Consider the following 12,020-nt stretch of genomic DNA (forward strand, 5'->3'; position numbering starts at 1 on the left):
TCTCTCCATGGGATGGTATGTTATGCATCGATCAAAACCTGTGGGTATGTAGTAGGAGATAGACGAGAACGAAGATATGAAAAATCGAACATAGTACTGAAATGATGAAATAAACGCGAGAGTGAATAAGACAGAGAATAAAGAAAATGATGGAGATGGAGATACTGTGACGAAGGGAAGAGAAGAGGGAAAGGGAGAAAAAAAAAGAATTTTGGGTAAGTCCAATCTCCAACTTTTGCCTTGACCTCAGAAATGCGTCCAGTCCGATCCAGTCCAGTCCCAACCTCCATCCTAGGTATCCCCTACCTAGACCAACAGTTAACCCCTCCATAGAACGTAAATCGCACAAATCGCGGATCCCATCACGCCTCATATCAGAAGAAATAACAAAATGCCCCCCCGTCTGCCTGTGCCCAGCTTACACCCAACGCCCCCCTCACCTCGGTAAGTAAGTAAATAAGTAACCGTAACACCAGTCATCATGACCGCCGCTGCGCCTGCAACTTCTCCTGCTGCTGTTGCGCGCGAATGACTTCCGACCACGTCGGTCCGCGCTCGTCAGGCTGCTGCTGCGCGACAACGAGGGCGCCGCTACTATTCTTGTCCGCGGGAGGATTAGCACCAGAATTAATAATACTACCGCCCCCGCCGCTGCTCCCGCTACTGCTACTATTGCCACTGCTGTTCCCAGCTTGTGCTGATCTGGCGTTACTAGATGATGTCGCGCTGCTTGGGTTGATGGTAGATAATGTGGGCAAGACGCCCGCGGTGCTGCGTCGTCGGTCGGCGAAGCGTCGCGGCGCTGGGGTTGGTGCGGGAGTCGGTGGGCCGCGTCTGTCGCGGTCGCGGTCGCGATCGCGATCTCTGTCTCTTTCTCTATCCCTTTCTCTATCCCTTTCCCTATCTCTGTCTCTATCTCGGTCTCTATCCCGGTCCCTTTCGCGCTCGCGGTCTCTGTCCCGATCTTTATCGCGCTCCCTCTCACGGCTAAACGGCGCCCACCACCGCTCCTTTTCTCTAGGCCTCTCCCGCCCTCTGTCGCGCTCGCGCTCGCGCTCGTGCTCGTGCCCATGGTAACTACTCCGCCTATCGACCCTGTCGGGCCGCGGCGTAACGGTGGCAACGGTCGTAATAGTGTCGGAGCTCGCGGAGTCTCCGTCGTCGGCGTCTTCATCTGCGACGCCGAGCTCGAACTGCGTTGTGCGATTCCTCGATCGCAGTGCCACTGCTGACGACGACGGTCCTTGTTTCACCTGCTGTTGCTGTTGTGGTTTGTTGTATGGCTGAACGACGACTTCGGCCGGCCCGTAGCGTCTGTGCTCGTGGTATGAGTGGCGGTAGCTGTTGTGCCGGTTCAACCCGCGTCCCAGGAGCGCCATAGACGCCGAGTCGGAGCTCAGGCTGTCTACCCCGCCATTTTTGGTGACAGGAGGGGTAGGAGTAGGAGTTGTCCGAGACCTAATCAAAGGTCCCGCAGATGAAGGTGGTGGAAGTGGTTTCGGCGTCGATGAGCCGCCACTATTCTTGCCGCCCACGGGCAGTTCAATGCCTCCAGCCTTGATGATATCATTGATACCGTTGCGAGGCAAAGGCACAGGAGGCGGCGGCAAGTGCGGGACGTTGCTGTTCCACCCCGAGTTCGGGGTGAAGCTCAGGCTTGAGTTCGTCGAGACATTGGCAACAGACCATCGACGATTTTGCTCCGCCAAATGGAATGCCGATGTCGCCGCCAAGGGCACCGTCGCAACTGATACAAGGGAACGAGAAGCAGAAGTAGAAGTAACGGCAGAAGAGGAGGCGGGAAGGTTCAAATCGCACAAGAGATCTTCCACAGCAGCAGCGAGGATTTTTCGCGACTTCGCGTCTGATTTCACTGGGAGGAGGCTGCGGACAAATTGTCGTGGGAGCTTTTCGCCTCGGCTTACACTGGCTCCAGGGATAAGGCCCGTGGGGGACGCCAGTGGGTTCTGCAGAATCGATGCGGAGATGAGGGGACTGAGGGGTGTATTTGGGGTACTACTACCAGAAGAAGTGAACATGAAATTACTTGGACCCACGTCTGCAACCAGAGCTAGCTCGCTGGCGATTTTGTTCATGCGCTTCGCTTCCTCGTCCGGGTGCGCGAGGAGGCATTTGGTGAAGAACTGGGCGAAGCCCGTTGGTGTTAAGGCGGGGACACATGGCCTGATGGAACGTGGACGGGGTCGCAAGGGCTTATAAGGGTTTAGGTTTGAGGCACCAGCAGTAATTGGGTGTAAGCTCGAGTACGAGTTCGAGCGGGGGAATATGGGCGACAACGGGTTCGTCGCTGTCGAGTCCGTGGTCGAAGAGACGGACGACTCCGAGGGCGGTTTGGCCAGGGGTGCCGTTTCAATCGTGGACGGAGGCACAAGGTAGTACTCGCAGTCGAGGTCTGCGAAGAAATCGCCGATGCGTGAGTGGTAGGTGGCTAACCTACTATTGGCGCCGGCCGCGGTACTACTACTGCAACTTTCTTGCCGCGGGAAGATATGGAAGATATCTGTTTCGCCAAGATGAGCAACTCAAACGAGTGAAAGCCACATGAGGTGTTTCGAAGAGCAGTAGGAGCGAAGGGATGCTCACCTTCGAAAGGATGCACCTCACCCTCTATCTTGAACCGCGAATACAATAAGCCTAGCTTCTCAGGTGTGACAACCACGGTGCCTCGAGGCGAGAATTCCTCAGCCTAGACATCAGACATGAATTAGATCCGTTCTGCACATATTATCCCTCCTACAACACGATTTTGATGGGAGAGGGGAGTATTGAGATGTTAATAACATACCATATACTTCGCTAAGCCCCTGAGGACTTGTCCACACCTCGCCGTGGAATACCCATTTGCATCAAACAATACACCCCAATCAGGCACGGTCTCGCCATTCGAACTCGACATGCGGCGATACATAGTCCACGGAGCCTTCTTTGCTGGCGCCGACACTGGTGCAGAAACAGGGTTACGAGCGAGCGTCACGTTATCACTGAATCTGACTCGAGGATCTTGTTTTGCAGCCACGGGCGTGTCTAGAGAGAGGGGCGGTACAGAGGCATTGGTGGGAGGCGAGGGAGTAGGCGTGGGCGTCGTTTCAGGCGTATGAACATGGTCTGAGCCACTACCTGGCGCTGTTGCCGGCGACGATGACCCCTCATCGCTCTCGTCTTGCGTTGACTTGTTGAGGGGACTGAGGTGCGAGAGTCTCCTGCTCTCTTGGGTGGTGGTGTTGTTACTGCGCGTATCAGCGCCAATGAGGCTAGCACCACCACCGTCGCTGGCAGGATTTTGAGAGCGGTCCTTCATTGTGCACGCTCCGAGAACTAAGGTTCTCATGTCAGCTTCTAATCGGCAAGTGATGATGGTGGTGTCGGGCTGGTATATTATATCTATATCGCCGGGCTCGGTAAGTGCTTACGCTCCTGTTTGATAAGTCTCCTAATCTCGTCCATGAAATTAGGGGAGAACCCCCCAGACTCTAAAGCTGGTCGTGGTTCTGGTCTCTGCGCTGATGTGATTGACTTGTTCTGTTCTTGTAATACATGAATATCGGAACTACCCGCGACAGTTGAAGCCACCAAGCCAGTTGTTGACAGGGTTTCAGTTCCAGTTGTAGTTTCCATAGGAGATCCGGGACTATCTGGCGCTCTCGATTTTGGAAGAAGAGCCTGGGTTTGAGGCTTCCCGTTGGTCATTTTGCCTTCGGGTCAAAGAAGAAAAGTCAAGGTCCATGTCACAATGATTTACTTGTAAAGAATCGGCTTTGGCAAGTCACCCCTTTAAATGACCCCAAGCAGCAGCGACTGAATCGGATTTTCTGAGGAACCACTGGCTATTCTGAATCGAGCTATTCAGTCTGGGTAGCAATGTATGTATCAACAGCTGACCGCATGGAAGCATAACACGCAGCATAATACATAATACGCGGTCGAGACTTCAGGCAGCACCTCGCTCCAACTTGAAGTGGCACAAGAATTGACATTAGCGTAGACCGTCGCAGCCGGAGGTGGGCGAATGACATGGGCTTGGAGAAACGTCGTCGCTACACCTATCAATGCATCGTAAGTAGCCGGGCACTGGAAATGCACGTCCTGCTGCAGGTAGCCGTCTTGCAGGAACGTTATCCCTGCTTCTCCAACCTGTGTTGTCGGAAAAGGCTGCATCTACCCTGAGAACTTTGCGGCCCAAGATTACGTATCGGAGCGTTGGCTACGACATGCAATCTGACCTCCACCACCCTCCCTCTACAGACAGACCACCATCGCTATGCATTTCACCGTACAGTAGGAGACCTTAGGATTTAACACGCAGTAATTTCGGTGGAATGTATCAATTGCCACAATTTTCTCTTGGGTGACATCGCATTGTATTATCAGCATCTACTGCTACCATCCGTCGACCTATCCCGAACGTGCGAGCAGCCATCCATGTACGACCGTCGAAGGCTCGCCATATGGCATCTCTTCGGAGTCGACAGTCACAGTGTAATTTTGTAAGCCCGCCACAAATCAGAGTCTATGCGGTAGAATAACGAGCCACAAACTCAAAACGCATTGCATGCCTTGCTCATCAGTAACCATTCCATCCCTCACTCTACATCTCGTCCGGAGAGTCAGAGTCATGGGCAGCTTCCGTCCCATCTTGAATCCTCTCTCCAAAGGTCTTCTTATGCCCAGGAAATACTTTGCGATTATCCTACCAAGTGTCAGCTTATCGTACCAATGAGAAGTCTGTCGAGATGCTTACGCCTTTGTACCACTTCCTCGACTTGTCCGTGTTCTCTTTTTTGGGCTCTTGTTTCTTGACGGCAGGCGTCCACCCACCAGGCGGCTGATTTACAAGAGCAGCAGCTCTATCTTTGTCACTCATCTGCTTTGAGTTCGATTGGCTAGCCAAAGGCCGAGTAGATGATGATGGAGTACAGTCTCCCCAACCTGGGAGCTGGCCAGCTTGTGCGGGTCGTTGATGAGTGCCAGTCAACGGACCTTGAGGGTTCGGAGCTACCAATCCCCTTCTGTGAGGAGGGACTCTACTCAAAGCTGTATCTCCCTGACCAGAAGGGTACCCTTGCGAATAAGGCCCAGTTCGGCTTGAGCCATACAGGATCGGGTTGCTGATCACTGTTCCTTGACTACCCATAGTGCTGGCTTGGGTGCTGTTCACAGTTCGGACTGGATTAACAGTTCCAACAACACTTTGGCTAGCATTTGGGTGAACTCCGCCCCGGCCAGAGTTGATCACCGTATCTGTGGTAGATGCAGCATCTGTGGTGGTACGCTATGTGACCTCATTAGCTAACAGAGATGTGTGACCATCTAGGTTACGTACCTCGGCCGTATTTGCAAGGCCATAGCCCTGGAGACGATCAATTGCATTGGTAAGCAACGTCGGGTTGTCATATGGGTTGCCATCCTCATCGGAGCTGTCATCAGAGCTCTCTTCATCGTCATAACTCGAATTCTGACGGGCCTGTATACGAAGACCATCGTTGGAATCATCAGCACTATCGTCGTCGTCGCTGAAGGCGGCGTATTCGTGAGCCGCGAGGGGCGCGTTAGGCATTGCAGTAGGAAGCTCGTTTCCATCAAAACTTTGCTTCCACTCCGTACAGTCAATGCACCACTGGTTCAACAGAGTCAATTATCCACACATTACGTGACGAGCCATGTTGAATACTCGCTTACCGGTTCTGTGTTGTTCCGCTGGTTTTTACTAAAGTGATCAACAATCTTGATGCGATCACACGGACCATGGCAACGTAGTTCACGTTGGTCAAAGGCGTGGTCTTTACAGACCAGTTCGGCGTTCTCGGGGGTGACCGTATTATATCGATCATTCCTTTTCTTGTTGCGCCACTTTTGAATCTGAGATTGAGAAAATGCAGCAGGCGGCTTCTTCTGACCGCACTGTCTACAAGTAAACCTAGAGAAGAGAAAGGTGAGACATCGTTATATCTAGAGATAAGAGGACACTTACGTGCGCGGCAGAGATTCTCCACCAGTGTGACGTGGGGGAGCCATCGTCTACGCTGCCTGTGTCAGCCAGGGTGATTTCCGGTTGTTACCATAAGGAGAAGTTGCCACGTTGGCATCACACGCCGGCCATGGAGGGAGGGGATATACGAAAAGCGGCGCGGCGACAAGCTCCAGCAACCACCAGAATGACACCTGGAATGTGGAGAAAGCTTCGTGTAGAGATTGATCAAACGTGCTAGGCAGAGTATGTGAACGACAGCCTTACCTCTCTCAGAAAGTGGCAATCTAGATTGGTTGATATTGATGCCTGTTCGCAGAGCTCTATGAACTCTATTCTATACGTTGACCTGTGAACTGGGTCATCGATCTCTGATTGTCTCGTTCGGCTGTGGCGAGTGAACGATGACGAGCAACGCGATGAAGAGGATGAAGCCGGAGTTGGTATTGCTGATGATGCCAACACAAGCAGGTCTCGAAGTGGAGGGAACAGAACGACGAGGCCTATATAGACATCGAAGTTGGAAGAGTTGAGGAAAAGAAGGAAGTGTCAGTGTAGCGGGGAAGAGCGAGAAGTAGGAGTGTGGCACGTCTGGGTGTTTGTTTCTGATTGTGTTTTTGCTTGGGCAGGCAGGCGGTCGGTTGTGAGAGGGAAGGAACTTCAAAGCACTTGAATTGGAAGGCACACCCAACTCATGTGGTACATAAGGTATCTTCAAGTTTTCGGGAATCTTCTACCTACATGTAGATAGTGAGAACCTTCCCGTTCAACAGGCACACGAAGAATGCCAGGCTGTAGATAATGCTCTTCTCAAGTTGTTGCTAGAGTGAAGGAACCACATGGTTATATCTAGCTAGGTAGTCAATAAAGTCAAAAGTCAGGCACAAAGTGCAGAGTGGATGATGAGGCTACGAAACAACAACAACAACAACCGCAACCTGTATGTATAATACATACCTATTACCTGCACTGTAGGTAGGTACTTACCTAGGTAAATCAACTGAGCTTGAGGTGTACATGTACCTTGTGGCCTCGAGTCTTCATTGGCATTTGAGTATCTCGGTTGGTACAGGTGCTAGGTGAAGCGGTGCCTACCTAGGTAGTGTAGAGATAAGGAGATATCTACAGGTACCTACAACCCGTAAGCATCCGAGGTGGCCAGCTATAATCATTCTCTGGGGAATTTATATACCTTCGCATCGTTGAAAGTCATGAAAGCCAGAACTACCCAGGCCATTAATCAACAAGTACTTACACAGAAGCAGTACCTCGCGCAGAAAGATAGCCTCGTGGGTGTTTGCTGAGAGGTATGCATGTGATGTTGAGCCTCTAATCCACCTGTATCTCGGGACTTGCATTCTTCTAAGGCGCAGAGGAGGTTGATAAAAAATCGCGAAACGCATGCTAGGCTTTGCACTCGATTTTTATGTTGTATTGATTCTGCTCTTCATAACTGTAGCTACCTGATATAATTGTGTCAGCCTCGCGATCCGAACAGCTGCTGTGATATCCGCTCTTACTTACCTAGGTATACAATACATACCCGAACCACGTGAGCCTTCAACAAAGCTACCTCCAGTCTGCCTATAAACCATGCTTCATCTACCCCCAGATCTCCTGGATCGAGATGTCCGAATCAATTGCTCTGTTCTTCTCTTATAATCTCGTATCCAACAGGCTTACCACGACCTTTTCTCAGGCCGTACCAGTGGATGGGCCGCGGTAGCTGAGATATCTGATTACTTATTCATGCCCATATAAGCATTGTCAATTAGATCTGATTCAAAAGTAGCCGGTATCAAAGCCTGCTGAGTGCAGATCTAAAAATTCTACGAGCTGATTAGTCATTTAATTCCACATAGATCCGTCTCAGCATCGGGTTTTGTACTAACTATATGCAATGAGATGTACGCTCTGTTCTTCTTCGTCTTTACAGTACCTTAGACGTGTGTGCAGACCCATATGGCATCTTGAAACTGCCCATGTAAATCCGAAGGTCTTCCACATCCGGTTTTATAGCTGCTTAGAGCGCAGTACATATCATATCAATGAGATATGCCGCACAAGCACTACAAGCAATTGAAGCACTTGGCAGCTATATAGAAATGCGTCGGTATTAAAAAAAAAAAAAAAAAAAAAAAAAAAAAAAAAAAAAAAAAAACGACGTGCGGACCGACGGTTCACGCCTGCCGATAGGTCTGAGTCGTCAAACCGACCAATCGAGTCAGTATCGGAGCGCCCGTTCTCTATACCACAACTTCTGATTCAAGTCATCCTAGGCATTTGCAAGGAGTTAGCAGTAGCCACGGCAAAAGGGAACCCGGTTTTTGCTGCTGTGCATCCGATCTCCCATTCTTGTTTTACCCCGTAGAGGCTGGCCTGTTTCCCCTGCCTCACCCTCGACCCACAAGGCAACGGAACACTCGATTTGAAGACGAGGGACGAGATCCAAGCGCATTGAAATCACTGACAATCTGTCCCTGGCGTATAGACAGTCTTCTAGAAGCCAGCATTCACTGGGAATTATCACAGGGATAGATAATTTGGCCTCGTCGGACGAGTTTGAGCTACCGCAGTCTCAGGGCAGCTAGCGTAGGGGTTATATTCATGCAAAGAGCGTCTAAGGTGCTATTTAACTATATGCATACCTAGGTATGGATCGGTATTTATATGGCATTGCTTGTCACTTGTAAAACTGCCATGTAGGTAGTTCATCGGACTGTAAATTGCTATAACCATATATCAAACCGAGGACATGCACGTCAATCATCTTCAGACACGAATGCACAAGGTAGTGAGTTTAGACTAACCCCAATTTTCCCATGTGCGCACGAGATGCGGTGCCCTAACAGGAATCTGGCTTGTTTCGCATTTCATAGGGATGTTCCCTGCTTCGAGCGCTCTGCAGCGCTACCGAGTATTTTTGACAATCAGTGTTTTAGTAGCTGCAAAGCGGGTAGCAAAACATTTCGGGGTTCTGGAGAGAGGCTAAAACACATCTCCGTACGTACTATACTACGGCATGTACTAACGCTACTACTAACATGCGCAATATATGGGATTGGTAGAAAAACGTGGACACGCTACACTAGGTAAGTAGTATGTGACACCGCCATCTCGGTCGGACGCATACTCGGTATACATACCTGAGCAATCGTCACTGTGGTAAACTACAACGACTAGCAGATGAATGTGATATTCTATTGAATATGGAAATGGATTAGGTAGGTAGTATTTGGGATAGTTACCCTAAATCTACCACGTGTTCCAGAATTGACTCGAAAAGGGGTCGAATTGGCCAGATATGGCGATATGTTTTGTTCTACTAAGTATGTACACTAGGTATGTAGAATTCTGACATGACTAAGATTGATCTCCTTGACATCTCCTTGACTCACGTTGGCGTCCTTGCTCACATCTACTACAATATAGTACTCGAATATCTACACAATGTGAATGTGTGTACGACGTAGAGCTCAAGGATACAGGCAACAAGGTTATTAGTCACGGCTCCCTCGAGATCAACATGGCCCTAGCGTCTGAGGTGGTGTGGTGCTTTTCATGCAAGGTCCAAGGTACACCCGCGCCAGAGGCTTGAACGTTTTCTGACTGTTATCCCACTTGGCAGGCAGGCGAGGCAGGGCACGGCGAATTGTTTTCGTTTAGCCTCTTTCGGACAGCACAACATCGCTACACCACATACAGCAACACTAGAGAACCACGCCCTGATGATCTGGGTGCCATTTTTGCAGCTCATCACTCCATTTTCGCTCAACACTCCACTCACGGCGAAGGGCTGCGAGGGGCTGCTGTGCGTGTGCTCATACTAACGTATGTGATGTAGCTGAGTATGTAACATCAGCCGTCTAATGACCCTAGATACATGCATGTGCGATACGCAGCGACGAGGCGGTAGGTGATGGTGATTCACCACGTCACCACTGGCGGTCAAAGATTGAGGGCCAAGCGTTTCCGAGCACACATCGATCACAGAGCGACTCGCGAGCAAACGCGAGGGGCGGGGGATTGAGTCATCCGATCATCAGCCTGTTGACACCGGGATGGCGCTGTAGACTTTCGAGCGTTTTGCTTCTTCAAAACACACGTGGAGGCAGGTAGAGTGTACGTATCTTGTCCCCAGTCCCACATCGAGTACAGCCCGCGAATCAACCGAAACACGGTCACGTCCACGGACCTCCCCCTTTTCTATCTCGCAAGCCCGTTACTTGCCCATTGGCTGCCACAAGGGGATAAGGGCTGTTACGAGGAATGTGAAAGCTGGGTATAGGTTCTCAATATATGCCTATGCATTGAATCACATGGTTTCCATAGGACGATTATTCGAGCGAATTCGTGCCAACTGCACGACGGGCGAAACAGCCACTCATCTTTTTCCTGTTGCCCCCAGGCACGCTAGATATGCTCGCCACAAAGTCAAGTCAGCAATTGTCAGATTACGACGGAAGGGAAAATAGGCGTGCGGCTTGGCTCCCCTAGTGTAATATCCCGCTCAATGCATCGACTCCCGTCCTCGCTCGTCGAAGTGCACTACTGTGTAGGGTAGGGTGCCTCGACTCGGTGCTTGAGGCTTCTCTTGCGAGCTCGTGTGTCGGGAAAATAGGTCCTCTGTTCTCGTGCTTTGTTGCGAAGAAACCCTTGAATCAGCCTATCGACCCGTGATTTGTCGGACCAATCGCACACTTTTATGACGCGGATACGCGGTACTTCAAATCGTCTGGGCTGGCGCACTCACGAGCCATGGCATTGGCAGAAAACTCACTTGCATGCGTTGGCATTGACGAAACGGGACGATCCACACCACAAGCTCGACACCTCCCCCACAAATAGGCGACGCGTATATTTACTTAATTTTTTTCTTCTTATGCATGTGTATTTGACTTACGGACTGATCTCGACGATAAGCAGAAATGGATACGATGCCTACACGATTTGCCACGGCTTTGATTTAGATACGACGCCCGCGGGGTTGATAGTCGATAATGTGCGGTTTTCGCATAGTTGGCGTCTAGTCGGTAGGATTAATTGTCTTGTCAATTAAGACTCCCTCTGGAAGGCCGGCTGTTGGTTTGTGTTGATGTGCGGCGCCACGCTTATGATCCTGTCAATCTATCCCAAAATAGTTCTGGATTATAATATGCATACACTACACTACATACCCCAATACAAGGCACATCGGAATGTCATCTTCATGGAGCGGCCTCTCCGGACAATTGGTTCTCAAGCCACTATGCTCGCCAGCCCTCCCTCCCATTCAACTTGTCAGATGCATAAGCACTGCCAGGGTCAGTCATCGCTAGTCAAGCGTGGCTAATGTAGAACAATTCCTAATGATGTGAAAACACATAACTTGTTCAACGGAGGGAAAGGAAAGAAAAGAAAGGAAAAGAAAGCTTTAGGCACACCATGACTCGCCATGAACCAGCCTTCTGAATTTTCCCAAACCCCAGACCGCGCCCAGATATTAAGCATGGAGACTGTTCATAGTAAGTAGCTGTGCTTTTAAGTACATGGAGGTAGTGTAGAGTACAAGAACTGGCTGGGGAAATACTTGATGGCTGGTTGGGCTGTCTTGGATGGCATGAACCATTAAGAACTTGTTACCGTGCGAGTTCCAAGTCTGGCTCCGCGCTAGACGAATTCTTAGCGTGCAAAACGGGAAACGGGAACCGGCACGAAGATTAGGAGCTCTTTAGTGCGGACAGGTGCTGGGACGCTTCTGGCATACTAAGCACCAAGTACCCAGCGTACTGTGAACGGCAGCACCACTAGCCCCTGGCCAGCACCGTTAGTCAAGATGAGCCCACTAGTTTAGCGAGATTAGGCACCATTCTCACTGTGCGTATAGTTCCGGAACACACAGCCTACCTTACCTACCTTTGGATAATTTGATTGTCCTTTTCATATACCCATATAGGCATAGAGCCTTCTCCTCCGTCCGTTATAAATCAACATACCTAAGTACCTACCTATTCATCTACACGCGTATGTGGCTGGTGTGCCTGAAGATATACTT

General features: G+C 50.3%; 3 protein-coding genes across 3 annotated transcripts; all 3 read right to left on the minus strand.

The window, feature by feature from the left end:
* Positions 1 to 224: 224 nt before the first annotated feature.
* Positions 225 to 2,445, minus strand: F5B22DRAFT_278427 (uncharacterized protein). The gene has a single exon (XM_047970263.1). It carries the CDS (start codon positions 2,094 to 2,096, stop codon positions 480 to 482), a length of 1,617 nt encoding a protein of 538 aa, XP_047829487.1. The 5' UTR covers positions 2,097 to 2,445; the 3' UTR covers positions 225 to 479.
* F5B22DRAFT_278531 (uncharacterized protein) lies at positions 2,404 to 3,798 on the minus strand. The gene is made up of 3 exons (XM_047970265.1): positions 3,432 to 3,798; positions 2,605 to 3,336; positions 2,404 to 2,521 (listed from the first exon to the last, which is right to left on the minus strand). The coding sequence occupies exons 1-2, from the start codon at positions 3,706 to 3,708 to the stop codon at positions 2,795 to 2,797; spliced, it is 819 nt and encodes a 272-aa protein (XP_047829488.1). The 5' UTR covers positions 3,709 to 3,798; the 3' UTR covers positions 2,404 to 2,521; positions 2,605 to 2,794.
* A 593-nt stretch (positions 3,799 to 4,391) lies between these two features.
* On the minus strand, positions 4,392 to 6,528 carry F5B22DRAFT_278590 (uncharacterized protein). Its single transcript, XM_047970266.1, has 6 exons — positions 6,254 to 6,528; positions 5,990 to 6,036; positions 5,698 to 5,935; positions 5,342 to 5,635; positions 4,760 to 5,290; positions 4,392 to 4,708 (listed from the first exon to the last, which is right to left on the minus strand). Exons 2-6 carry the CDS (start codon positions 6,031 to 6,033, stop codon positions 4,607 to 4,609), a joined length of 1,209 nt encoding a protein of 402 aa, XP_047829489.1. The 5' UTR covers positions 6,034 to 6,036; positions 6,254 to 6,528; the 3' UTR covers positions 4,392 to 4,606.
* Positions 6,529 to 12,020: the final 5,492 nt, after the last annotated feature.

This window comes from Xylaria bambusicola (assembly GCF_022495145.1).
Source record: "Xylaria bambusicola strain CBS 139988 unplaced genomic scaffold F5B22scaffold_30, whole genome shotgun sequence".
Lineage (NCBI taxonomy): Eukaryota > Fungi > Ascomycota > Sordariomycetes > Xylariales > Xylariaceae > Xylaria > Xylaria bambusicola.

What these genes read in the sequence shown, in the direction of transcription:
- F5B22DRAFT_278531 (XM_047970265.1), bottom strand. Translation starts at nt 3,708, where the DNA reads ATGACCAACGGGAAGCCTCAAACCCAGGCTCTTCTTCCAAAATCGAGA. An exon ending in GAGACTTATCAAACAGGAGC is followed by an intron (nt 3,337 to 3,431) that starts GTAAGCACTTAC and finishes TGAGAACCTTAG; the next exon opens with TTCTCGGAGCGTGCACAATG.
- F5B22DRAFT_278427 (XM_047970263.1), bottom strand. Translation starts at nt 2,096, where the DNA reads ATGAACAAAATCGCCAGCGAGCTAGCTCTGGTTGCAGACGTGGGTCCA.
- F5B22DRAFT_278590 (XM_047970266.1), bottom strand. Translation starts at nt 6,033, where the DNA reads ATGGCTCCCCCACGTCACACTGGTGGAGAATCTCTGCCGCGCAC. An exon ending in GGAGAATCTCTGCCGCGCAC is followed by an intron (nt 5,936 to 5,989) that starts GTAAGTGTCCTC and finishes TCTCTTCTCTAG; the next exon opens with GTTTACTTGTAGACAGTGCG. An exon ending in AGCGGAACAACACAGAACCG is followed by an intron (nt 5,636 to 5,697) that starts GTAAGCGAGTAT and finishes CTGTTGAACCAG; the next exon opens with TGGTGCATTGACTGTACGGA.